At 43.6% G+C, this 27,804-nt stretch overlaps 2 protein-coding genes across 3 annotated transcripts in view; both read left to right on the top strand.

The window, feature by feature from the left end:
- LOC110500394 (adenylate cyclase type 4) overlaps window positions 1-17,500 on the top strand; it is a 47,748-nt gene extending 30,248 nt beyond the window's left edge. Inside the window, exons 22-28 of the mRNA XM_021577744.2 lie at window positions 969-1,053; window positions 1,314-1,472; window positions 2,020-2,166; window positions 15,684-15,791; window positions 16,173-16,287; window positions 16,565-16,689; window positions 16,816-17,500. Coding sequence (XP_021433419.2) covers window positions 969-1,053; window positions 1,314-1,472; window positions 2,020-2,166; window positions 15,684-15,791; window positions 16,173-16,287; window positions 16,565-16,689; window positions 16,816-16,932 — 856 coding nt within the window. The 3' untranslated portion in view covers window positions 16,933-17,500. The remainder of the gene's footprint in view (window positions 1-968; window positions 1,054-1,313; window positions 1,473-2,019; window positions 2,167-15,683; window positions 15,792-16,172; window positions 16,288-16,564; window positions 16,690-16,815) is intronic.
- A 3,235-nt stretch (window positions 17,501-20,735) lies between these two features.
- tmm85 (Transmembrane protein 85) lies at window positions 20,736-27,553 on the top strand. 2 transcript variants are annotated; one of them, NM_001160551.1, is given in 7 exon segments: window positions 20,955-21,115; window positions 21,693-21,732; window positions 21,969-22,081; window positions 22,591-22,705; window positions 22,861-23,014; window positions 23,900-24,060; window positions 26,827-27,542. In NM_001160551.1, coding segments are annotated over 5 exon segments (567 nt in total). In that variant the 5' UTR covers window positions 20,955-21,115; window positions 21,693-21,732; window positions 21,969-21,980; the 3' UTR covers window positions 26,863-27,542.
- The last annotated feature ends 251 nt before the right edge of the window (window positions 27,554-27,804 follow it).

The following is a 27,804-nucleotide window of genomic DNA, read 5'->3' on the forward strand; positions in this document are numbered from 1 at the left end:
ATCACAAAGCCCTGACCTCAATCCCGTAAACCATTTATGCGCAGAACTGAAAAACTGTGTGGGAGCAAGGAGGCCTAGAAACCTGACTCAGTTACACCAGCTCTGTCAGGGGGAATGGGCCAAAATTCACCCAACTTATAGTGGGAAGCTTGTGGAAGGCTACCCGAACGTTTGACCCAGGTTAAACAATTTAAAGGCAGTGCCAAATAGTAATTGAGTGTATGTAAACTTCTGACCCACTGGGAATGTGATGAAATAAATAAAAGCTGAAATAAATAATTTTCTCTACTATTACTCTAACATTTCACATTCTTAAAATAACGTGGTGATCCTAACTGACCTAAGACAGGGAATTTTTACTAGGACTAAATGTCAGGAATTGTGAAAAACTGAGTTTAAATGTATTTGGCTAAGGTTTATGTAAACTTCTGACTTCAACTGTACACCTGCACTTACACACACACTTTTAGTAACTGCCCGATACACTTTGGTGTTACGGAACATAACACAGAGAGTATCTCAATACATTAGTCCATGAAGCCTGAGGCGGTGTTATCTCCCTGGGCCTTTGTATGGGCTGCTTGAACAAATAAAGGGAAAATGCTACTATCGTCTGGGATTCACATTCTGGACTCAGAAAAAAGCTATGAAACTCTAATGACCTGGGCTGAGTCAGACCAGTATATGCGTGTTTGTTTGAGTACGTTTTAAGAAAGACTGTGGCATGACAGAGAGAACAAAGGAGAGAGGGATGATCACAAAGTGTCTCAAAGTGTGTGTTTACGTGTGTGTGTGTGTGTGTGTGTGTGTGTGTGTGTGTGTGTGTGTGTGTGTGTGTGTGTGTGTGTGTGTGTGTGTGTGTGTGTGTGTGTGTGTGTGTGTGTGTGTGTGTGTGTGTGTGTGTGTGTGTGTGTGTGTGTGTGTGTGTGTGTGTGTGTGTGTGTGTGCGTGTGTGTGTGTTCCCACAGGCCTGGAGTCCTAAAGGAGCCTAAGATCATGGCTGGAGTTTGGCTGTTCATCTTCTATTTTACATGCCTGATACTGGCACGACAGGTAAGGGGACGTATCTGAGTGTGTGTTCATACGTGCGTGCTTGCTTTCAGCATGTGTTCGTGCTTGTGGCGTCCATGCCTTTCTGCTTGTATATGTGTTTGTGTATATTTACTCTATGCGTGTGTGTGTGTGTGTGTGTGTGTGTGTGTGTGTGTGTGTGTGTGTGTGTGTGTGTGTGTGTGTGTGTGTGTGTGTGTGTGTGTGTGTGTGTGTGTGTTTGAGTGTGTATATGTGTGTTTAACGATGTGTGTGTTCGTCAGGACGAGTTGGGCTGTCGCGTGGAGTTCCTACTGCAGCAGTGTTTCAGAACTGAGAGGGTTGAGATGGAGACCATGGAGAATGTTAACAAACTACTACTGAAGAATGTCCTGCCTCTTCATGTAGCATCTAAATTCATGGGCAAGACCATACGCAACCAGGTAAGTCAACTTGTGTGTGTCAGTGTCAGACCTGGGTTCAAGTACTATTTGCAATAATTTTCAATACTTTCGCTGTGTTTGATTAAGCTTGCTTGTTGCAATGGAACCAATAGGAAAAAAAACACTTACCTGGCACTCCAGGCAGGGTAAAGCAAGTATTTGAACGATATAAATAGTATTTGAACCTAGGTCTGGAGAGTACAGTGGGTAGTGGTCAGTGAGGCAAATGGGCTCCACCACCAGCAACAATGCTGTAACTGTGTTAGGGCCACATCATGCTAAAAAAACATGTAAATGACTATGCAAATACCAAGGCCTTGGGTAGGACGAAGCGAGGCGTCATTATTGTGTGTGTGTGTGTGTGTGTACATGCATATAATATGTTTGTGTATGTATATAACGTGTATGTGTTGGGATATGACGTGTGTGCTTGTGAAATGTGTGTGGGTTGTGATATGACGTTATAACGTGTTTTGTGTGTGTGTGTGTATATAACGTGTTTGTATCAGTGTTGTGATATAATGTGTGTCTTGTGGGTGTGTTGCAGGACCTGTACAGCCAATCATGTGACTGTGTGTGTGTGATGTTCGCCTCGGTACCCCAGTTTAAGGAGTTCTACAGCGAGAGCAGTGTGAACCGAGATGGACTGGAGTGTTTACGTTTCCTCAATGAGATCATCTCAGACTTTGACGAGGTACAAAAATGCCACGTTATTTCCTATATCAGTGGTTCCAACACTTTTTATAGTCCCGTACCCCTTCAAACATTCAACCTCCAGCTGCGCACCCCCCTCTATAGCACCAGGGTCAGCGCACTCTCAAATGTTGTTTTTTGACATCATTGTAAGCCTGCCACACACACACTATACGATACATTTATTACACATAAGAATGAGTGCGAGTTTTTGTCACAGCCCGGCTCATCGGAAGTGGCAAAGAGCTCTTATAGGACCAGGGCACAAAAAATAATATAATAATAATCAATAATTTTGCTCTTTATTTAGCCATCTTACATCTAAAACCTTATTTGTTCAGCAAAAATTGTGAATAACTTACCTCAGGTTAATGAGAAGGGTGTGCTTGAAAGGATGCACATAACTCTGAAATGTTGGGTTGTATTGGAGAGAGTCTCAGTCTTAAATCATTTTCCACACACAGTCTGTGCCTGTATTTATTTTTCATGCTAGTGAGGGCCAAGAATCCACTCTCACATAGGTACGTGGTTGCAAAGGGCATCGGTGTCTTAACAGCACGATTTTCCAAGGCAGGATACTCTGAGCGCAATGGCTTCTGATTCAATTCGATTTTCACAGAACCGCTTGTTGCAATTTCGATGAGGCTCTCTTGTTCAGATATCCATAAGTGAACTGGAGGCAGGGCATGAAAGGGATTACAAATCCAGTTGTTTGTGTCATCCATTTCGGGAAGGTACTTGCGTAATTGCACACCAACTCACTCAGGTGCTTCGCTATATCACATTTGACATTGTCCGTAAGCTTGAGTTAATTTGCACACAAAAAAATCATACAATGATGGAAAGACCTGTGTGTTGTCCTTGTTAATGCAGACAGAGAAGAGCTCCAACTTCTTAATCATAGCCTCAATTTTGTCCCGCACATTGACTATACAGTGGTTGCTCCTTTAACAGTTGTGTCATACTGCAGCACACCTTGCGGGCTGCTGCAGCATTCTGTGGCATGTTATTTAATTGTCAGCCATTTTTTCTGTTACTGCAAGTTACTGCTAGTTTGACCACCAGAGGGCGTCTTTGAGAAGCATTTTATAGTCTTCTATATTTGCATTACCAGAGATTTTTTTTAAAACCTTTTTTGTAATAACATAGTAAATGGCATTGATTTTAAGAAATTTGGCTTAATTAATTTGATTAATATTATGGTGTTTCCGTTAAGATAGAATGGAAAATATGGCTCTGTACAACGTGACGGTCGGGAGTACAGTACTGGTCTATTTAGCTAAAGAATCCCTGTGTCGTGCGGGCAGGGCGCGTGGGTAAATTTCCCGATGGGGAAGGAGGAGTAGGCTGTCCTTGTAAATAAGAATTTGTTCTTAACTGACTTGCCTAGTTAAATAAAGGTTACACTAAGAGCATAACATCCAGAAAAAAAATCCAGAAAATCACATTGTATGATTTTTAATTTATTTGCAAATTATGTTGGAAAATAAGTATTTGGTCAATAACAAAAGTTTATCTCAATACTTTGTTATATACCCTTTGTTGACAATGACAGAGGTCAAACTTTTTCTGTAAGTCTTCACAAGGTTTTCACACACTGTTGCTGGTATTTTGGCCCATTCCTCCATGCAGATCTCCTCTAGAGCAGTGATGTTTTGGGGCTGTTGCTGGGCAACACGGACTTTCAACTCCCTCCAAAGATGTTCTATGGGGTTGAGATCTGGAGACTGGCTAGGCCACTCCAAATGCTTCTTACGAAGCCACTCCTTCGTTGCCCTAGCGGTGTGTTTGGGATCATTGTCATGCTGAAAGACCCAGCCACGTTTCATCTTCAATGCCCTTGCTGTTGGAAGGAGGTTTTCACTCAAAATCTCACGATACATGGCCTCATTCATTCTTTCCTTTACACGGATCAGTCATCCTGGTCCCTTTGCATTGTATCTACCTTTTCAACTACTTTTAGAGTTTGGGATTTACAAAGGTGCACTTTTTTTAGTTACAGTGAGGGAAAAAAGTATTTGATCCCCTGCTGATTTTGTACCTTTTCCCACTGACAAAGAAAAGATCCGTCTATAATTCTAATGGTAGGTTTATTTGAACAGTGAGAGACAGAATAAGAACAAAAAAATCCAGAAAAACGCATGTCAAAAATGTTATAAATTGATTTGCATTTTAATGAGGGAAATAAGTATTTGACCCTCTCTCAATCAGAAAGATTTCTGGCTCCCAGGTGTCTTTTATACAGGTAACGAGCTGAGATTAGGAGCACACTCTTAAAGGGAGTGCTCCTAATCTCAGTTTGTTACCTGTATAAAAGACACCTGTCCACAGAAGCAATCAATCAGATTCCAAACTCTCCACCATGGCCAATACCAAAGAGCTCTCCAAGGATGTCAGGGACAAGATTGTAGACTTACACAAGGCTGGAATGGGCTACAAGACCATCGCCAAGCAGCTTGGTGAGAAGGTGACAACAGTTGGAGTGATTATTCGCAAATGGAAGAAACACAAAATAACTGTCAATCTCCCTCAGCCTGGGGCTCCATGCAGATCTCACCTCGTGGAGTTGCAATGATCATGAGAACGGTGAGGAATCAGCCCAAAACTACACGGGAGGATCTTGTCAATGATCTCAAGGCAGCTGGAACCATAGTCACCAAGAAAACAATTGGTAACACACTACGCCGTGAAGGACTGAAATCCTGCAGCGCCCCCTGCTCAAGAAAGCACATATACATGCCCGTCTGAAGTTTGCCAATGAACATCTGAATGATTCAGAGGACAACTGGGTGAAAGTGTTGTGGTCAGATGAGACCAAAATGGAGCTCTTTGGTATCAACTCAACTCGCCGTGTTTGAAGGAGGAGGAATGCTGCCTATGATCCCAAGAACACCATCCCAACCTTCAAAAATTGAGGAGGAAACATTATGCTTTGGGGGTGTTTTTCTGCTAAGGGGACAGGACAACTTCACCGCATCAAAGGGACGATGGACTGGGCCATTTACCGTCAAATCTTGGGTGAGAACCTCCTTCCCTCAGCTAGGGCATTGAAAATGTGTCGTGGATGGATATTCCAGCATGATAATGACCCAAAACACACGGCCAAGGCAACAAAGGAGTGGCTCAAGAAGAAGCACATTAAGGTCCTGGAGTGGCCTAGCCAGTCTCCAGACCTTAATCCCATAGAAAATCTGTGGGGGGAGCTGAAAGTTCGAGTTGCCAAACGTCAGCCTCAAAACCTTAATGACTTGGAGAAGATCTGCAAAGAGGAGTGGGACAAAATCCCTTCTGAGATGTGTGCAAACCTGGTGGCCAACTACAAGAAACATCTGACCTTTGTGATTGCCAGCAAGGGTTTTGCCACCAAGTACTAAGTCATGTTTTGCAGAGGGGTCAAATACTTATTTCCCTCATTAAAATGCAAATCAAAATATAACATTTTTGATATGCGTTTTTCTGGATTTTTTTGTTGTTATTCTGTCTCTCACTGTTCAAATATACCTACCTACTTATAGACTGATCATTTCTTTGTCAGTGGGCAAATGTACAAAATCAGCAGGGGATCAAATACTTTTGTTTTAGTTGGAACATGCAGACTTTTTTTCTTGAAATGATTGTTTTATGTAGGATGCTACATTTTTGACCAGTTGCAATTGTAAGCAGGCCTAATAAAACAAATCCTACTTCTATTAGGCTGTTAAGCCTCATTGTCACGATCGCCGTCTTCGTGGAAATGACCGGACCTTGGTGCAGTGTGGTGAGTGTACATTTTACTTTAATATAAATGTCGCCAACAAAACAAGAAACAACAAAAATGAACGTGAAGCTTACTAGGGCTATACAGGCCATTAACAAAGACAACTACCCACAAAATACAAAAGGAAAAAGTATGATTCCCAATCAGAGACAACGATAGACAGCTGTCCCTGATTGAGAACCATACCCGGCCAAAACATAGAAACACAGAACATAGAGTTTCCCACCCGGGTCACACCCTGACCAACCAAACATAGAGAATAAAAAGATCTCTACGGTCAGGGCATGACACTCATAGCCTACCTTAGCCAGTAAAGTTATTTCATATAAGTCTAGGCTCCAAAGAAATAGACTCCAATTAAGCCCTCTTGTTGTTTGTAAAGAAGATTATTGTTGAAATGAATTGCTCGACTGGTGTAGGTTTTCTCCATCTGTTGGTGTGCAACACTTGCATAACAAATTAGCTATATTTTCAGCACCAGCCACTGTTCCCCTCCTATTGATTGCGCTACGGTTGCAGCCAGTTGTTTATAAAATGTAACCCTTATTTGACAAGGCAAGTCAGGTAAGAACAAATTCTTACTTACATTAACAGCCTACCCCGGATGACGCTGGGCCAATTGTGCACCTCCCTATGGCACTCCCAATCATGGTCAAATGTGATACAATCTGTATTCGAACCAGGGTCTGTAGTAATGCCCCTTGCACTGAGATGCAGTGCCTTAGTCTACTGCGCCACTCGGCAGCCATGACAAATATATATATATATATATATATATATATATATATATATACCATTTTTTCCCCCAGAACATTAGCCGTGTGTAGGTAGATACAAATGATTTGTTGCAAGTTGGGGAGGGGAGGGGAGGGGGGGGGGGGGTCACACCTAGCTCAGCTATTAGACAATTCTTTATTTACCTTTTTGGGATAGGGGACAGCATTTTCACTTTTGGATGAATAGCGTGCCCAGAGTGAACTGCCTCCTACTCTGTCCCAGATGCTAATATATGCATATTATTATTAGTATTGGATAGAAAACACTCTGAAGTTTCTAAAACTGTTTGAATGATGTCTGTGAGTATAACTTCTTAAGGTATAGGGGGCAGCATTTTCACTTTTGGATAAATAGCGTGCCCAATTTCAACTTCCTGCTACTCATGCCAAGAATATAAGATATGCATATTATTAGTAGATATGGATAGTAAACACTCTGAAGTTTCTAAAACTGTTTGAATCATGTCTGTGAGTATAACAGAACTTATGTAGCAGGCAAAACCCCGATGACTAACCGTTCAGATTTTTTGTTTTTAGGTCTCTGTCTGTTCAGTGAGTTCTCATTGGGAAACAATATTTCTTAGGCACTTATTTTCAGTTCCTACCGCTTCCACTGGATGTCACCAGTCTTTGGAATTTGGTTGAGGTTATCCCTTTGTGCAATGAAGAATTACGGCCATCTAGGAACTGGGTAACACTGTTGAGAGTTGCGCAAGACTTGAAAAGTAGCGTTGGTTTGTTGTCTTCCTGTATTGAATACAGATAGACCCGTCTTCAATTTGATCGATTATTAACGTTTAAAAATACCTAAAGTTGTATTACAAAAGTAGTTTGAAATGTTTTGGCAAAGTTTACAGGCAACTTTTGAGATATTTTGTAGTGACGTTGCGCAAATTTGAAGCTGTTTTTTTCTGGATCAAATGCGCCAAATAAATTGACATTTTGGATATATATGGACGGAATTAATCGAACAAAAGGACCAATTGTGATATTTATGGGACATATTGGAGTGCCAACAAAAGAAGCTTGTCAAAGGTAAGGCATGTTTTATATTTTATGTCTGCGTTTTGTGTAGCGCCTGCAGGGTTGAAATATGCTACCCTCTTTATTTACTGTTGTGCTATCATCAGATAATAGCTTCTTATGCTTTCGCCGAAAAGCCTTTTTAAAATCTGACATGTTGGCTGGATTCACAACGAGTGTAGCTTTAATTTAGTATCTTACATGTGTGATTTAATGAAAGTTTGATTTTTATATCATTTTATTTGAATTTGCCGCACTGCATTTTCCCTGGCTTTTGTCCAAGTGGGACGCAAGCGTCCCCTATCCTAGAGTGGATAGCAGAACTCATATGGCAGGCGAAAACCTGAGAAAAATCCAACCAGGAAGTGGGACATCTGAGGTTTGTAGTTTTTCAAAGCTTGGCCTACCGAATACACATTGAGATATGGATAAAGTTGCACTTCCTACGGCTTCCACTAGATGTCAACCATCTTTAGAAACTTGAATGAGGATTCTACTATAAAGGAGGGGCTCATGAGACCTCTGAGTCAGTGGTCTGGCAGAGAGCCTTGGTCTCATGACGCGTACTCCCGACAGAGTTACCTCATGTTCCAGTGCTTTTCTGAAGACAAAGGAATTCTCCGGTTGGAACATTATTGATGTTTTATGTTAAACACATCCTAAAGATTGATTCCATACATCGTTTGACATTTTTCTTAAGGACTGTAACGGAACTTTTCGAGTTTTTGTCTGGACGAAGTGCCTGCGCCTCATGAAGATGGATTACTGGGCTGAACACGCTAACAACAAGTGGCTATTTGGGCATAAATGAAGGAACGTTATGGAACAAAAAGTCATTTATTGTCGAACTGGGATTCCTGGGAGTGCCTTCTGATGAAGATCATCAAAGGTAAGTGAATATTTATTGTGTTGTTTCTAGCTTTTTTGACTCCAAAATGGCAGATATTCCTCTGGCTGTTTTGGGTTCTGAGCGCCGTTCTCAGATTATGCTTTTTCCGTAAAGTTTTTAAAAAATCTGACAATGAAGCCGTGACGCTGGGTACCGCTAAGTCCCACGGCGTAAGCTCGCAACTTTTAAAGGAGGAACCACTGTAGTTGCAGAGAGTCCCTGTAATCCTAGATTCAGGTCATTCAGGCCAGAAAAAACATCGCCCAGATAGGTCAGTTGTGTGAGAAACTCGTCATCATGCAAGCATTCAGACAAATGAAAATTATGGTCAGTAAAAAAAACTTTAAGCTCATCTCTCAATTTAAAAAAAAAATGTGTCAATACTTTGCCCCTTGATAACCAGCACTCTTCTGTATGTTGTAAATGCGTTACATGGTAACTGCCCATATCATTGCATAATTCAGAAAATACACGAGAGTTCAGGGGCCTTGCTTTAACAAAGTTAACCATTTTCACTGTAGTGTACAACAAGTATTTCATGCTGTCAGGCATCACCTTGGCAGCCTCTCGGTAGATGCTGCAGTGTACCCAAGTGGCGTTGGGAGCAACAGCTTGCACGCGCGTTACCACTCCAATATGTCTAACCTGTCATGTTGTCTTGTCTCTGTCCTTTCCCTTCACCCTGTCTCCCTCTGCTGGTCGTTGTTATGTTACCTTTTCTCCCCCTCTTTTCCCCAGCTGTGCCTTGTCTCCTCCTAATTACCCATTCACCCCGTTCCCCACCTGTTCCCTTTTTCCCTCTGATTAGGTCCCTATATCTGTCTCTGTTTCTGCTCCTGTCCTTGTCGGATTCTTGTTTGTTTGTTTATGTGTCTCATGCCTGAACCAGACTATCATCGTGTGTGCTGCAACCTTGTCCTGTCCTGTCGGAATCTACCTGTCCATCTGAGCCCACGTATGTTCGTCATTAAAGTACTCTGTTTGTTAATTCGCTTTTGGGTCCTCATTCACGCACCATAACAGAAGAATCCGACCAAGAATGGACCCAGCGACTTCGGATCCTCTCCACTCAGCCGTCGAGATCCAGGGAGCGATGCTAGGCAGACACAAGCAGGAATTGTCTGCTGCTCGACATGCCGTTGAGACCCTGGCCACCCAAGTCTCCAACCTCACAGAACAGGTTCACCATCTCCGCCTCGATCCACCGGCCACTTCCAGGGCTTTCGAATCTCCGGAGCCCAGAATCAATAACCCGCCGTGTTACTCTGGGGAGCCCACTGAATGCCGCTCGTTCCTCACCCAGTGTGATATTGTGTTTTCTCTCCAGCCCAACACTTACTCCAGGAGCACTGCTCGTGTCGCCTACGTCATATCTCTCCTTATTGGACGGGCTCGTGAGTGGGGCACGGCAATCTGGGAGGCAAGGGCTGAGTGTATTAACCAGTATCAAGACTTTAAGGAGGAGATGATACGGGTTTTTGATCGATCTGTTTTTGGGGAGGAGGCTTCCAGGGCCCTGTCTTCCCTATGTCAAGGCAATCGATCCATAACAGACTACTCTATTGAGTTTCGCACTCTTGCTGTCTCCAGTGGCTGGAACGAGCCGGCCTTGCTCGCTCGTCTTCTGGAGGGTTTCCGCGCAGAGGTAAAGGATGAGATTCTCTCCCGGGAGGTTCCTTCCAGCGTGGATTCCTTGATTGAACTCGCTATTCGCATTGAGCGACGGGTTGATCTTCGTCACCGAGCTCGTGGAAAGGAGCTTGCGCTCTCCGTCGCCTCCCTCTCCGCATCACTACCATCTTCCTCTGCCGGCTCGGGTGCTGAGCCCATGCAGCTGGGAGGTATCCGCATCTCGACTAAGGAGAGGGAACGGAGAATCACCAACCGCCTCTGTCTCTATTGCGGTTCCGCTGGTCATTTTGCCACTTCATGTCCAGTAAAAGGCCAGAGCTCGTCAGTAAGCGGAGGGCTACTGGTGAGCGCTACTACTCCTGTCTCTCCTTCAAGATCCTGCACTACCTTGTCGGTCCATCTACGCTGGACCGGTTCGTCAGCTTCCTGCAGTGCCTTAATAGACTCTGGGGCGGAGGGCTGTTTTATGGACGAGACCTGGGCTCGGGAACATGACATTCCTCTCAGACAGTTAAAGGAGCCCACGGCCTTGTTCGCCCTGGATGGTAGTCCTCTCCCCAGGATTCAGCGTGAGACGCTACCTTTAACCCTCACTGTTTCTGGTAATCATAGTGAAACCATTTCTTTTTTAATTTTTCGTTCACCTTTTACACCTGTTGTTTTGGGCCATCCCTGGCTAGTTTGTCATAATCCTTCCATTAATTGGTCTAGTAATTCTATCCTCTCCTGGAACGTCTCTTGTCATGTGAAATGTTTAATGTCTGCTATCCCTCCTGTTTCCTCTGTCTCTTCTTCACAGGAGGAGCCTGGTGATTTGACAGGGGTGCCGGAGGAATATCACGATCTGCGCACGGTGTTCAGTCGGTCCAGGGCCACCTCTCTTCCTCCACACCGGTCGTATGATTGTAGTATTGATCTCCTTCCGGGAACCACCCCCCCCCCGGGGTAGACTATACTCTCTGTCGGCTCCCGAACGTAAGGCTCTCGAAGATTATTTGTCTGTAGCTCTTGACGCCGGTACCATAGTCCCCTCCTCCTCTCCCGCCGGAGCGGGGTTTTTTTTTGTCAAGAAGAAGGACGGGTCTCTGCGCCCCTGCATAGATTATCGAGGGCTGAATGACATAACAGTGAAGAATCGTTATCCGCTTCCTCTTATGTCTTCAGCCTTCGAGATCCTGCAGGGAGCCAGGTTTTTCACTAAGTTGGACCTTCGTAACGCTTACCATCTCGTGCGCATCAGGGAGGGGGACGAGTGGAAGACGGCGTTTAACACTCCGTTAGGGCACTTTGAATACCGGGTTCTTCCTTTCGGCCTCGCTAACGCTCCAGCTGTCTTTCAGGCATTAGTCAATGATGTCCTGAGAGACATGCTGAACATCTTTGTTTTCGTTTACCTTGACGATATCCTGATTTTTTCACCGTCACTCCAGATTCATGTTCAGCACGTTCGACGTGTCCTCCAGCGCCTTTTAGAGAATTGTCTTTTCGTGAAGGCTGAGAAGTGCACTTTTCATGCCTCCTCCGTCACATTTCTCGGTTCTGTTATTTCCGCTGAAGGCATTAAGATGGATCCCGCTAAGGTCCAAGCTGTCATTGATTGGCCCGTCCCTAAGTCACGCGTCGAGCTGCAGCGCTTTCTCGGCTTCGCGAACTTCTATCGTCGTTTCATCCGTAATTTCGGTCAGGTGGCAGCTCCTCTCACAGCCCTTACTTCTGTCAAGACGTGCTTTAAGTGGTCCGTTTCCGCCCAGGGAGCTTTTGATCTCCTCAAGAATCGTTTTACATCCGCTCCTATCCTTGTTACACCTGACGTCTCTAGACAGTTCGTTGTCGAGGTTGACGCGTCAGAGGTGGGAGTGGGAGCCATCCTTTCTCAGCGCTCCCTCTCTGACGACAAGGTCCACCCATGCGCGTATTTTTCTCATCGCCTGTCGCCGTCGGAACGTAACTATGATGTGGGTAACCGCGAACTGCTCGCCATCCGGTTAGCCCTAGGCGAATGGCGACAGTGGTTGGAGGGGGCGACCGTTCCTTTTGTCGTTTGGACTGACCATAGGAACCTTGAGTACATCCGTTCTGCCAAACGACTTAATGCGCGTCAGGCGCGTTGGGCGCTGTTTTTCGCTCGTTTCGAGTTCGTGATTTCTTATCGTCCGGGCTCTAAGAACACCAAGCCTGATGCTTTGTCTCGTCTCTTCAGTTCTTCAGTAGCCTCCACTGACCCCGAGGGGATTCTCCCTGAGGGGCGTGTTGTCGGGTTGACTGTCTGGGGAATTGAGAGGCAGGTAAAGCAAGCACTCACTCAAACTCCGTCGCCGCGCGCTTGTCCTAGGAACCTTCTTTTCGTTCCCGTTCCTACTCGTCTGGCCGTTCTTCAGTGGGCTCACTCTGCCAAGTTAGCCGGTCACCCTGGCGTTCGGGGTACGCTTGCTTCCATTCGCCAGCGTTTCTGGTGGCCCACCCGGGAGCATGACACGCGTCGTTTCGTGGCTGCTTGTTCGGTCTGCGCGCAGACTAAGTCCGGTAACTCTCCTCCTGCCGGCCGTCTCAGGCCGCTTCCTATTCCCTCTCGACCGTGGTCTCACATCGCCTTAGATTTTGTCACCGGACTGCCTTCGTCAGCGGGGAAGACTGTTATTCTTACGGTTGTCGATAGGTTCTCTAAGGCGGCTCATTTCATTCCCCTTGCTAAGCTTCCTTCTGCTAAAGAGACGGCACAAATCATCATCGAGAATGTTTTCAGAATTCATGGCCTTCCGTCAGACGTCGTTTCGGACAGAGGTCCGCAATTCACGTCTCAATTTTGGAGGGAGTTTTGCCGTTTGATTGGGGCTTCCGTCAGTCTCTCTTCCGGCTTTCACCCCCAGTCTAACGGTCAAGCAGAACGGGCCAATCAGACTATTGGTCGCATCTTACGCAGTCTTTCTTTTCGCAACCCTGCGTCTTGGTCAGAACAGCTCCCCTGGGCAGAATACGCCCACAACTCGCTTCCTTCGTCTGCGACCGGGCTATCTCCTTTTCAGAGTAGCCTCGGGTACCAGCCTCCGTTGTTCTCATCTCAGTTCGCCGAGTCCAGCGTCCCCTCCGCTCAGGCTTTTGTCCAACGTTGCGAGCGCACCTGGAAGAGGGTCAGGTCTGCACTTTGCCGTTATAGGGCGCAGACTGTGAGAGCTGCTAATAAGCGTAGAACGAAGAGCCCTAGATATTGTCGCGGTCAGAGAGTTTGGCTCTCCACTCAGAACCTTCCCCTTAAGACGGCTTCTCGCAAGTTGACCCCGCGGTTCATTGGTCCATTCCGTATCTCTCAAATCATTAACCCTGTCGCAGTGCGACTTCTTCTGCCGCGATATCTTCGTCGCGTCCACCCGGTCTTCCATGTCTCCTGTGTCAAGCCCGTTCTTCGCGCCCCCGCTCGTCTTCCCCCCCCCCCCCCCCATCCTTGTCGAGGGCGCACCCATCTACAGGGTCCGTAGGATTTTGGACATGCGTCCTCGGGGCCGTGGTCATCAGTACCTAGTAGATTGGGAGGGGTACGGTCCTGAGGAGAGGAGTTGGGTTCCCTCTCGGGACGTGCTGGACCGTGCGCTGATCGATGATTTCCTCCGTTGCCGCCAGGCTTCCTCCTCGAGTGCGCCAGGAGGCGCTCGGTGAGTGGGGGGGTACTGTCATGTTGTCTTGTCTCTGTCCTTTCCCTTCACCCTGTCTCCCTCTGCTGGTCGTTGTTATGTTACCTTTTCTCCCCCTCTTTTCCCCAGCTGTGCCTTGTCTCCTCCTAATTACCCATTCACCCCGTTCCCCACCTGTTCCCTTTTTCCCTCTGATTAGGTCCCTATATCTGTCTCTGTTTCTGCTCCTGTCCTTGTCGGATTCTTGTTTGTTTGTTTATGTGTCTCATGCCTGAACCAGACTATCATCGTGTGTGCTGCAACCTTGTCCTGTCCTGTCGGAATCTACCTGTCCATCTGAGCCCACGTATGTTCGTCATTAAAGTACTCTGTTTGTTAATTCGCTTTTGGGTCCTCATTCACGCACCATAACATAACCTGTCATGGCTTTTTCGCCATCAGTACAGATACCAACACATCTTGACCACCAAAGTCCATTTGATGTCACAAAGTTGTCCAGTACTTTAAAAATATCCTCTCCTGTTGTCTCGGTTTCCAGTGGTTTGCATAAGAGAATGTCTTCCTTAATTGACCCCCCATAAACGTAATGGACATATACCAGCTGTGCCAGGCCCGCCACGTCTGTTGACTCATCCAGCTGTAACGCATACAATTCACTGGCTTGTGAAGTTACGAAGCAGTAATGGTTTCAAAACATCTCCTGCCATGTCACTGATGCGTTGTGAAACAGTGTTGTTTGATGAAGGCATTGTCTGTATAGTTTTTGGGGCCTTTTCCCCCAGCATTGTCCCAGCCATATCCGCGGCAGCGGGAAGAATGAAGTCCTCCACAATAGCATGGGGCTTGCCTGTCCTAGCCACTCGGGAGCTCACCATATAAGACGCTTCTAGCCCCTTCTTATTAATGGTATCTGTTGCTTTTATTAATGCCTTACTACTCGAAAGTCGTCTTAATTCTCGCTCTAAACGTCTACGCAAGAGTGAAGGTTTCATCAAGTTGTGAGATAGTACTTTGGCACATATAACACACTGTGGCTGAGGAAAGGCACCACTCCCAGTATAAGTGAACCCCAAATCAATGTAGTTCTCGTCATATTTGGGCCTCTTCGGCCTGTTCGGTGCTTTCCCGGGTAAAGGGGCAGTAGCTCTTCGGCTGCATCAGATTCACAATTGTCAGTGTCCATGCTAGCTGGGCTAGCAACACATGCAGAATTACTGATGCTAGCATTGGATGTGCTCGTGGAAGCAGAACAACTTGTGTTGTCGACAGGTGCAGGTGTAGTACTGCTGGTATGTATCTCTAAGGACGCAGGTCTTACTTTTTTTAACCATACATACAGACCGTTAGTGGAATTCCCGCGAGAGAGTAACGATTAATGTGATTGGATGTTAATTATTTGACTAGGATGCCTGTATTTGACATTGTGTTGTTACTTTGCTGAACACTAGATGGTTTCATTATATTTTTGGCAGGGAAACGAGGCTACTCGGGCGAGAAAAAAAAACATCACCCAAATGTAAAGCCTTGTTGGAAAATCGAAATGGACTGTGTGAAAATGTGAATAACATTTTTATTTGATGTACCGCCAACGGCATTGTGCGTACCCCTGGGGGTGGCCGCCCTATATAATGCACTACTTTTGAACTGAGGGTCATTTCAGAGCTTGGTCTGGAACTACTCAGGACGGAAGAAGGGACAGGAGTTTTTTTTTTTTTAACTGGTAATCTAACAATGAACCGACCATTAGTCTTGTCACCAAACCTTACCCCTTTTCTCTTTCTATGCCCCCTTCTCTATTCTCTCTCTCTCTAACAGCTTCTCTCAAAGCCAAAGTTCTGTTCTGTGGAGAAGATTAAGACTATTGGCAGCACCTACATGGCAGCTGCTGGTCTGACCAATCCTGCTATAGGGGACGAGCGAAAGGTTGGTAGTAGCCTATTGTATACAGCTTTGTTCTGCCTCACTGGGTCCTGTTCAAATACTTGTAAAAACACAATCTTACTTACTCCCTTCTCTAAGATAGTGATGATTGGATAAGCAAAAGAAAGGTTACTTATTATCCTATTGCATTCCCCCAATCAAACATGGTCACATCAATGAAGTGAAAGCTCTTAACTCTTGGAAGTTAGGAAGGAGGAAATCCATGTCTGAAGTATTTATTCGAACACGGTCTCTAGTCTGTCTGCCTGTATGGATTCTAACTAAGTGTTCTGATTCAGTGTGTTCTCAGAGCCTGGTTAAACCAAGACTGAATTCTGAGCTCACAATTGATTCTGACTGAGTGTTCTCTGTCTCCACCAACAGGACTGTGATGTGTCCTACAGCCATGTGCGCAGCATGGTAGAGTTTGCCATCGCTCTGAAGAACAACTTGGAGTCCATCAACCAACACTCCTTCAACAGCTTTAAGCTACGCATCGGTGAGTCTGTCTGTATGGCCAGAGGGACAAGAAAGATACGGACTCAATTCATCTTTCCTCAATTACGTGCATCCTCTCTCCTTGCCTGCTTCTCAAAATGTATTTGGAGAAGAAGGTCAGACAGGAGGGACCTTGGACTTTCTCTTTCAATATGGTTGAGAAAGGATGCACGGAATCAACGGACGACAAAAAGAGATTGAGACTTTTACAACTAAACTCCCTTGATTTGATAACCATCTCCCCCCTCCCAACTAACTTTCTCTTTTGCCTTTTATAGGGATAAACCATGGTCCAGTGATTGCGGGGGTGATCGGAGCCCACAAACCACAGTATGATATCTGGGGGAACTCTGTGAACGTGGCCAGTAGGATGGACAGCACCGGAGTACTAGACAAGATCCAGGTGAGAGAGAGATGGAGAGAGATGGAGAGGGGAGGGAGAGACAGCGAGAGTGATGGGTTGGAGAGAGGGGAGAAACATTTTGAATGAGAGAGAGCGCTTGTTAAATGGTTCTGTCTCCCTCTACAGGTGACAGAGGAAACAGCGCAGGTGGTGAAGACCTTTGGCTTCAGTGTGACCAAGAGAGGAGTCATCACCGTCAAGGGCAAGGGAGAACTTACAACCTACTTCATCAACACCGACTGACCAATCATCTTCTCTCTTCTGACCTCTCCAACCAATCGTCGTCACCCATCCAGCCACACATCAAACTCTGACCTTCAGTCGTCCTTATTTATTCTCATGCAGTAATGCTGTGAACGGGGATGCTGCATTAGGAGGAAGGAGGTGCTGTCTTTTGGAGGAATATGTTAAACCAATTACAGATGTCATTATAACGTACTGTATTGAACTTTTGATCGTGTAATTTCAGATCAATGTTTTTCATTTTGTTTTTTAAAAGAGATTGATGTATTTTGTCTATTCTGAATGACTTTATAAGCACGCCTGGGCATACAGTATATGAATGTACATAGAAATAAACTAAGATGTGGAAGGTTGTGCTTCTGTGTACGCTACCAAATACCAAATTGCATTGATGTTTTTGTAAGCTCATGAAAATGTGTGTATTTCCTTTTACTCATAACGTTTCAGGAACCTGTGAAGCACTGGACGTGTAGAAATATGTCGTATTTAAACAATTGTTTCGACGTATGATAGTTTGGTGAAGCAAGATGACGTGAATTCAATATTAAACTATATTTTGGAATTTTGAATTGATTTCCCAAAAAAATGCTAAAATGGACTTTTCAGAGCATCTCTCGACCTCAAAGAACTGATCATCACTTGCCTCTTTGGCCTGTGTACGTTTCAATATTCTGATTTTCAGAGTCAAAACAAAGAGTGGAAAAACAGAAAACAGCTGAATTTGAAAACCTTTATGAATTTGAAAAAAACAAAATCGGGAAATGGACTTGTTTTCTTATTTATTGTGCCAAAATTGGATATGGAATAACAGAAAACAAACAACATTTATTCAAATTATTATTATTTATTGTTTGTTTTGTTCCTACTCGGAAGTACACACCCCCTACAGTAAGTTAAAATAAGCATTTTTATTGGCATGGGTATACTTACACCAACATCATTTCCTGCTCATTGAAAGGCAGACAAAGGCTCTTCAGTTGCGACAATTGTCTTCTCTGAATATATACAGGTGTAGGATCTTCATTTGATCACCCTGTTGTTGCCGGGAATTTCCTACACAACAGAAAAAGGAAACTTGTAATGTATTATAATTTCCACTTTAAAATGTCAGACTTCACCCTAACCAAATATTGATCAACCCTTACAAAAGTATCAAGAAATTATAATCCACACAATAATTCACATTTCCTGTTGCTGCAGGATTATTTTCCTGCTGTGAAAAAATGATCAAACTAAGATTCTACATCTGCACATACATACTGTGGGGGGGGGGGGGGGGGTTGATGATCAATGATATGGAACCAGTGTAATTTTACTTGGGCCCCCCCTCCTCTACACACACTCTCTCTCTTCTCTCCCTCTTTTCTCCCCCTTTCTTCTCTCTCTCTCCCTCTCTTCTCTCCCTTTCTTTCTCTCTCTCTCCCTTTCTTCTCTCTCTCTCCCTCTCTTCTCTCCCTTTCTTTCTCTCTCTCTCCCTTTCTTCTCTTTCTCTCCCTCTCTCTCTCCCTTTCCCTTTCTTCTCTCTCTCTCCCTTTCCCCTTCTTCTCCCTCTCTCTCTCTCTCTCTCTCTCTCTCTCTCTCTCTTCTCCCTGTGTCTTCTTCTTTAAGTATTTATTAGCGGATCGCAACCTACTGACAGGTGGAGTGTGGGGCCACTACACACCACTATGTTATCTTAACTAACCCTGAATTTCTAATAAAAAATAATAATAAAATGTTTTATTTATTGAACTTTAAAACATATAATCTACCTGCAGTGAAGCCGTAATTTAGCAACCACTCCCATCTCCACCCCCACTAAGCCACCGTCCCCCTCAAACCCAACCAAAACCAGCAAACCTGATGCACCAACAACCAACAAAAGGAACCAAATAAAAAAATAAGGAAAACAACAATGCAAAAACAAAACACATCAAGGACAACAAAAATCTAAACAGCAAGGCCAACTGAATGTGTTTGTGTGCATGTGGCACTATTTACATGTGTGTATGTGTGTGTGTGTGTGTGTGTGTGTGTGTCCGTGTGTGTGTGCGTTTGAAAGCGAGTGTTTGTGTATGTGTTTTTGTGTTTTTCCCACAATGACAGTGAAAAGCGACAGTAAGAAGGTGGAAATGGACGAAACGGATGTTCTGTTTGAATTTGATTAGATGGCGTGAAGAACGGAGATGAGAGGGAGAAGAATTGGATTACAGTGGCGAATGCAAAAGGAAAAAAACAATTGGGTTGTAATAAGGGTTTTGGATCATTGTTATTACCTGGGAGAACCGCTTGACATCTCATTTAAAATTGTGGATGCGTTGGATGAGATGGCGTAGATGAGAATTATGAGAACTGGGCGTATTTTGTTTTTGTGTGTGTTTCTATGGAACAGAAGGAGAGTGCTCTGCGCCTCAAGAATATGTCGGATTGAAATGTGTCATGTATGGATCTTCGAAGCAGGGCGCCTATCAAGAGTGTTATCCCTGGGGTGGCGCTAGAAATAAATACAAAGCAATATACAGCATTCGAAAAGTATTCAGACCCCTTCACTTTCTCCACATTTTGTTATGTTATTCTAAAATGGATTAAATAAAAATCATCCTCATCAATCTACACACAATACCCCATAATGACAAAGCAAAAACAGGTTTCTAGAATGTTTTGCAAATTTATAAAAAATAGAAAAAAGAAATACCTTATTTACATAAGTATTCAGACCCTTTGCTATGAGACTCGAAATTGACCTCAGGTGCATCCTGTTTCCATGGATCGTCCTTGAGATGTTTCTACAACTTGATTGGAGTCCACTTGTGGTAAATTCAATTGATTGGACATGATTTGGAAAGGCACACACCTGTCTATATAAGGTCCCTCAGTTGATAGTGCATGTCAGAGCAAAAAACCAAGCCGTGTGGTTGAAGGAATTATCCGTAGAGTTCCGAGACAGGATTGTGTCGAGGCACAGATCTGGGGAAGGATACAAAAAACATATCTGCAGCAATGAACGTCCCCAAGAACACAGTGGCCTCCATCATTCATAAATGGAAGAAGTTTGGAAACACCAAGACTCTTCCTACAGCTGGCCGCCTGCCAAACTGAGCCACTCCCCAGTAAAAGGCACATGACAGCCTGTTGGAGTTTTCCAAAAGGACTCTCAGACCATGAGAAACAAGATTCTCTGGTCTGATGAAACCAAGATTGAACTCCTTGGCCTGAATGACAAGCATCATGTCTGGAGGAAACCAGTTACCGCTCATCACCTGGCCAATACCATCCCAATGGTAAAGCATGGTGGTGGCAGCATCATGCTGTGGGGATGTTTTTCAGCGGCAGGGAATGGGAGACTAGTCAGGATAGAGGGAAAGATGAACGGAGCAAAGTACAGAGAGATCCTTGATGAAAACCTGCTCAAGAGCACTCAGGACCTGACTGTGGGCGAAGGTTCACCTTCCAACAGGATAATTACCCTTAGCTCACAGCAAAGACAATGTAGGCTTCGGGACAAGTCTCTGAATGTCCTTGAGTGGCCCAACTAGAGCCCGGACTTGAACCCGGTTGAACATCTCTGGAGAAACCTGAAAATAGCTGTGCAGCGATGCATGTGGAAAAAGTGAAGGGGTCTGAATACTTTCCGAATACACTTTACGTGAAGAATTGGATCAAGTGGTTGGTGCACAATGACTGACCGCATTGTAGATGGAGTGCGGAAGCACACTCCATCCATTCTATTGTTTTTTTGATGAGTCTCCCTTCTCATTACTTTGGTTATGGTTATCAACTGCAATGCGCAAACAGATCAAATCTGAGAAAATAGGCATCATTGTACGTGCAGCTGACTCAGGGATTTTTCTGCAGAGGCATTACAAGGAATCCTGTCGATTAATGCACTTGAGCCTGTGTAGGGATGTGATTTGAATGTGACTGAAGGAGTTGGATTGTTGTTTGATTTATTTTGTTTTCAATACCCGGTACAGTAGGTGGCAGCAATACACCAATAGGTATAGTCTGACATAACATTTTAAGAAGAAGTGAGGCGCGACGTCAATACTGAAACGTCACCATTGTGTGCCCGGCCATCGTATGTCGTCGATTTAAGCTGAATTAACTACTTGTGAATAATTTGACGAATATTCACGTACGGTTGGCTAATTCTGCTCGAGAGTAACATAAAAGTAAAGTAAAGACTAGTTGGAACGTCTCTAAGGTGAGGAGTGTTGTCATTTCATATCTAAAACATCTTTATCTGGCTAGATGTGAGCTAACAAGCTAGCTAGCTGCTTCGGTTAACCTAGTAGGAGCTAACTATGGATGTTTATACGTTGTTAGCAGTAGTACCAGTTTTCATGAATGCCGTATCTGGACAGCATCATGATTGTGTGTCATTTAGCGTAGCGTTAGTCCATAAACATATAGTCTAACCCTAGTTCATATGTAATACAAGTATTTGTATGACCAGCAATGATGGCCTACCTGATAGCATAGATGGGGAACGTTAAACTAAGAAACCCTAACATTTCACCCCCATCTTGCTTTATGTCAAGCCAATGCCTCACTTCGTGGCTAGTCAGGGAATAACCTAGTTTAAGAAATATTCTCCATAACTGTCAATTCCGACGCTGGGTTTTAACGTTTAGAAACGTCAAACATCGCTTGCGAAACGTTTTTTCGGAGCACGCTACATAGCTAATTAACACAGCGGGCCTCCCCTGTCTTTCCGTAAACAACACTACCAACCATATAAAGTGTGTTAATTTAACATGTTTTATTATTATTCCTCGCAGATATGAAAGATACACTCCTTGTGTTTCCAAAAACCTTACCGTAAGCGATGCATTTAAACGTTCAGAATGATTGTCTGGGCTCTTAACAGAACACCCCCAGCCAGAAGATACTGTCGTCAATAGGCGCTGAATGGGTTAGGAATAACCTAGTCGCTGACACTAGCAAGATCTTCTATGAAGCGCAGCAAAAATAAAATATCAGTGTTTTGGTCATTGTCAAATGTCACTCAGTCCTTTCATGTTGTAATATTATGTTCTTCTTGTGGTCCAACACAGTTATACATTGCAATGGCGTCTCCAGGGGGACAGGGAGGAGGGGCAGTGTCTACAAGAGGAGCAGGAGCTAGGAGGATGAAATGGGCTCTGGAGTTGAGCTTGGGCAATGCTAGGTAAGACAAATTACCTGTAGCCTGGCTGTCCTAGCGGTAATGCTGCATTTTACTGCACACGTCTTCAGTGCTCCCGAGTGGCGCAGCGGTGTAAAGGCACTGCATCTTCGTGCAAGAGGCATCACTACAGTCCCTGGTTCGAATCCAGGCTGTGATTGGGAGGGGTGCACGCTGCCCGGCTTTGGCTGGGATAGGCTGTCATTGTAAATAAGAATTTGTTCTTAACTGACTTCCCTAGTTAAAGGTTAGATTTTAAAGAAATAAAGATTGCTTGAATCTGGCATGTCCTTTGACACAACCTCTATCTTTCTCCACTGTTATCCTCTCTCACTATCTGATACACTTGATATTGTGCTGACATTTCAAATGAGTCCAAATCAACAGTTACACAGAGAAACAGGCATAAAATGCTTCAAGATCCACCCTGTTATAACTAATCTATAACCTAAAGCTTCTGTGCCGACCTCTTCCCCATGGATCGCCCTCTAATTGTCCACTTTGTCTTCCAGGGGTCGTGGAGACAGACAGAGTAACCAGGGAGATGTGATGTACCCCATTGGATACTCAGACAAACCAGTCCCAGACACCAGCATCCAGGAAACAGACAAAAACCTGGTGGAAAAGGTAGGTCACCAGAAGAGGGTGATTTCATAACATCATGATGTATTGTTCAAAGTTTGCATTATCTACTTTTTCATCTTACTTTATTAATATAGTGTTATTAGCTTCCTCTCTCTTCCTTACCCCATCACTCTTTCTCTCTCCCTCCTCTATAACAGCGTTGTTGGGACGTGGCCCTGGGCCCTCTGAAGCAGATTCCCATGAACCTTTTCATCATGTACATGTCTGGGAACACCATCTCAATCTTCCCTATCATGATGGTCTGTATGATGGCCTGGAGGCCCATCCAGGCTCTCATGTCCATGTCTGCCAGTGAGTATTTATTGTATTTTTTTTTAACCTTTTCTTTTAGCAGGAAGTCCCATTGAGACCAATGTCTCTTTTGCAAGGGTGCCCTGCATCTCACAATATGAAAGAAGTGTGTTTCAACAGGTACAGACAGTGCACATCAATCAACATTTCAGTTTCCACATCAGTCAATGTATGAGTCAGTTATCAAAAGTGCACATTTTCATCCATAGTCTCTGGGCAGGTTGAAACAGATATAGGAGATCCATAATACAATACAATCGTCACTACAGCTGCACAAATAAGCCAAAGAGTAGCTCTGCCAGTGCCTAGCTCTCTGAGACTACAGCAGTGTTCACCAACCTTTGTCATTGAGCACTCCAGAACTTCCTTTTGATTATCTGTTTTTCCATGTATGGGGTGAGTGCCTGGACACAGCCCTTAGCCGTGGTATGTTGGCCATATATCACAAACCCCAGAGGTGCCTTATTGCTATTGTAAACTGGTTACCAACGTAAATAGAGCAGTAAAAATAAATGTTTTGTCATACCCGTGGTATACGGTCTGATTCACCACGGCTTTCAGCCAATCAGCATTAAGCGCTCGAACCACCCAGTTTATAGTGGCCAATCAAACGCGGCTAAGGACTGTTCTTAGGCACAACGCAAAGCGGAGTATATTGTCCATATCACAAACACCTGAGGTGCCTTAATGCTATTATAAACTTGTTAACAATATAAGTAGAACAGTAAATAAGTGTTTGTGTCATATCTGTGGTACATTGTCAGATCTACACAAAGCTGAAATAAAATTTCAGCCAATCAGCATCTGGGACCCTAACTACCCGGTTTGTATAATGTCATTTATAAGCGTGTTATCACTGCTCACTCTTGCCCTTTCTCTCTTCAGCATTCAAGCTGTTGGAGAACTCTAACCAGCAGTGGCTCCAGGGGCTTGTCTATTCTGTAGGGAACCTGTTGGGCTCGGCATTGGCTATCTACAAGTGTCAGTCAATGGGTCTTCTCCCAACTCACTCCTCTGATTGGCTCGCTTTCATAGAACCGCCTCAGGTGATATTTTTTTCTATGCTGTTATCCGTCCAATTTCCTGTTCTCTCTTATGTGTTATAGGGTGATTATTAACTTATTTTTCAGGTTTGTCATGTGTAATGAATACATTGGAAATCTTACCTGTGCTGTTGTGATTAAAAAGACGAAAAACAGCAAAAAAACATAGTTGCTAGCAGCAATGAACAGGATGACAGAAAAGACATGATCAATCGGATAACAAAGCATGCATTATCATGTAGGAACTGTCTTTACGTTCAGTTTTTGAAAGCATTACCACTTAGAATTGATACTCTCACAGCTGTAATACGCTGGCTAAAAGTGGCAGGGCATCCCGTTTCTAATTTTACCTAATAAAATATCCACTTTTCACTGCGTTCAGACCACATACAGGTAGCCTAGTGGTTAGAGCGTTGGGCCAATAACCGAAAGGTTGCTAGATCAAATCCCTGAGCTGACAAGGTAAAAATCTGTCATTCTGCCCCAGAACAAGGCAGTTAACCCACTAGGCCGTCCTTGTAAATAAGAATTTGTTCTTAACTGACTTGCCTAGTTAAATAAAGGTTAAAAAAAATAAGAGGGCAACTATGTGATTATACGAATCACGAAAATCCACAATGTCTGTCTGCGTAATTTTACATTTGCATCAGACAAAGTCCACTTGATCAATAGTTATTGCTCTAGTATCCTCTGGTGCCAATTATATATAGTGCCACCAACTGGTCTGGTGCAGCCATCTAAGGACGTAATCTCAGCAAAAGGAACGTCCTCTCACTGTCAGCTGCATTTATTTCAGCAAACTTAACATGTGTAAATATTTGTATGAACATAAGATTCAACAACTGAGACAAATTCCACAGACATGTGACTAATATAAATGGAATAATGTGTCCCTGAACAAAGGGGTGGGGGGGTCAAAATCAAAAGTAACCGTCAGTATCTGGTGTGGCATGCCTATGGCACGTTGACGCAGATGAGCAGGGACCCTGGGCATCTTTCTTTTGGTGTTTTTCAGAGTCAGTAGAAATTCCTCTTTAGTGTCCTAAGGTTTCATAACTGTGGCCTTAATTGCCTGCCGTCTGTAAGCTGTTAGTGTCTTAACGACCGTTCCACAGGTGCATGTTCATTAATTGTTTATGGTTCATTGAACCAGCATGGGAAACAGTGTTTAAACCCTTTACAATGAAGATTGTGAAGTTATTTGGATTTTTATGAATAATCTTTGAAAGACAGGGTCTTGAATTTATAAGTTTATAAGGTTCACATACCAAATTTCCTTGCCCCATGTACATCAGTTCAGTTCTATTAGCCAGTTGTTGTTGCCCATGGGGGAATCTTCTAACCTGCAGGCTCCCAAGTCTAGAAGTAGTCTAGCTAACACGTTATCTAGCTAACGTTGACATTGTGAATTAGCATTTCGCTAGCTAGCTGAGCTGTTTTACAAGAAAATGGCTGAGATGACAAATGCTAGCTAACAAGCCCTTATTTCTTTAAGATATCAATGCCAAAATTAACATGATTCATCATGGTAATGTCTTTGACCCTAAAAAGTCTAAAGTTAATAGGCCATTGTGGAGTGGATTTAAATGGACACATCAAGTCTGATTTCCTGATTTATCAATATCTTAGCCATCTCTTAACCAATCCCTTAGCTCTTCTCAAACGTTAAGAGATGTACCATGGTCCTACATGCCACATTGTGTTCTTTGGACTTATGGTTCATGATTAAACATTTGTAAAAGGTTTTCCAAAATGTCAAGATGGAGGAAAATCTTAGCCTGACGACACATTAAATTCTTCCGCTGCTTTGTCGTTCGCTACATGCATTAGTCTGAGACTGCCGTTGTTTCTGGTGACAAGGGGCAGGAGAGGTGTTCAGTGATTGGATTTTTTATTTGTTTTACCATGTCAGCTTTGTTGTGAACCCCTAAATAGACTCAAAAATATAAAGCAACATGTAAAGTGTTCGTCTAACTTTTCATGAGCTAAAATAAAAGATCCCAGATATTTTGCACGAAAAGCTTATTTTTCGCAAATTTTGTACACATTCGTTTACATCCCTGTTAGTGAGCATTTCTCCTTTGCCATGATAATCCATCCTCCTAGCAAGTGTGGCATGTCAAAGAGCTGATTAAACAGCATTATCATTACACAGGTGCACCTGGTGCTGGGGACAATAAAAGGCCACTGAAATGTGCAGTTTTGTCACACAACACAATGCCACAGATGTCTCAAGTTTTGAGGGAGCGTGCACTTGGCATGCTTACTGCAGGATTGTCCACCAAAGCTGTTGCCAGATAGTTTAATGTTCATTTCTCTACCATAAGCCTCCAATGTCATTTTAGAGAATTTGGCAGTACGTCTAACGGGCCTCATCACCGCAGAGCACGTGCCCCATGGTGGCGGTGGGGTTATTGGCAGGCATAAACTACGAATAACGAACGCAATTGCATTTTATCAATGGCATTTTGAATGCACAAAAATACAGTGAGATCCTGAGGCCCATTTTTATTTTTTTATCTGTGACCAACAGATGCATATCTGTATTCCCAGTGATGTGAAATTCATAGATTAGGGCCAAATGAATTCATTTCAATTGACTAATATCCTCATAGGAACTGTAACTCAGTAAAATCAATGATCGTTGCGTTTTTGTTCAGTATACATACAACAACCCATAAGCCTAATATGCATAACATTTTACAATGTCTGTTCCTGTTGTAATGGGTAGTACAAATATATAAACTGATATTTTTCTGTTCTCTGCAGAGGATGGAGATCATGGGTGGAGGGATGGTATTGTGAAGAGGACAGAAGACGCACACATACTGAAATATGCTGAACTGTTCTGTTAATACATTAAATCTCTTCCAAGTCTTTTCAATTCTCTGGCTTTTAGGTTTTTGTGGACTCCTCAAGCTTTTTATTTATCTACATTTTGTTTGTCATTTGAGATTATTTGTCACAGGTTATAAAATGTTACAGAACACATTCAACATCTGATAATAGGAAAATGTAATGTTTGTAAAACCGTTCATCATTCTACTAAATCCACACGGTCAATTTAAGGTGTCACCATAACACATTTTTCATTTATCTTTGTGTCAAATAAAATGGTTAACTCGTTAATTTGTTTGTTAAATAGAATGGTGACAGTCATTAGAAATGTGTGGAACTAAGTTTACTGGCAAATGTGGAAATGTTGTTCTGGAATAAACACTGCAGTGAAGGAAAGGGAAAGTTGGGCACATTGGTGAAGGCTATGAAGATACATTTGAAGAGGTATATGTAGGTTACTTTTGCATTGAATCACAAAGGCAATTCATTAGTGTCCTGGCGAAATCCGGAATGTTAGTTGTTAGAAATATTGTTTCTTATACATTTTGTACATTGCAAAGTCTTAAGTCATTTGAAAAACAATTCTCATGTATGTACACTTGCAAGTTGGAAGCTACAAATCGACAACTTTGTAAATAAAATGGATTAAGAAAACAAATGAGACGACTGACTGAAAATACACAATTGTTGAGCAGCACTCGCTCTTGTTAAACCAATGAATGCCATTCATTTGTATTTGGTCCCCTTCTTCGGACGCCTAGCCGCACTCCCACATGACTCGCTACTTCACTAGAAAATACAAAACCACTTCAAAATGTGTTCGAAATAGGTGGTAGTAACCCACCCTGCACTGAATAACACAGGTAATTAAATCGCATTAGAATGCAGGTTAGACTTGCATCACCCTTT

This window comes from Oncorhynchus mykiss, chromosome 21, assembly GCF_013265735.2.
Source record: "Oncorhynchus mykiss isolate Arlee chromosome 21, USDA_OmykA_1.1, whole genome shotgun sequence".
Lineage (NCBI taxonomy): Eukaryota > Metazoa > Chordata > Actinopteri > Salmoniformes > Salmonidae > Oncorhynchus > Oncorhynchus mykiss.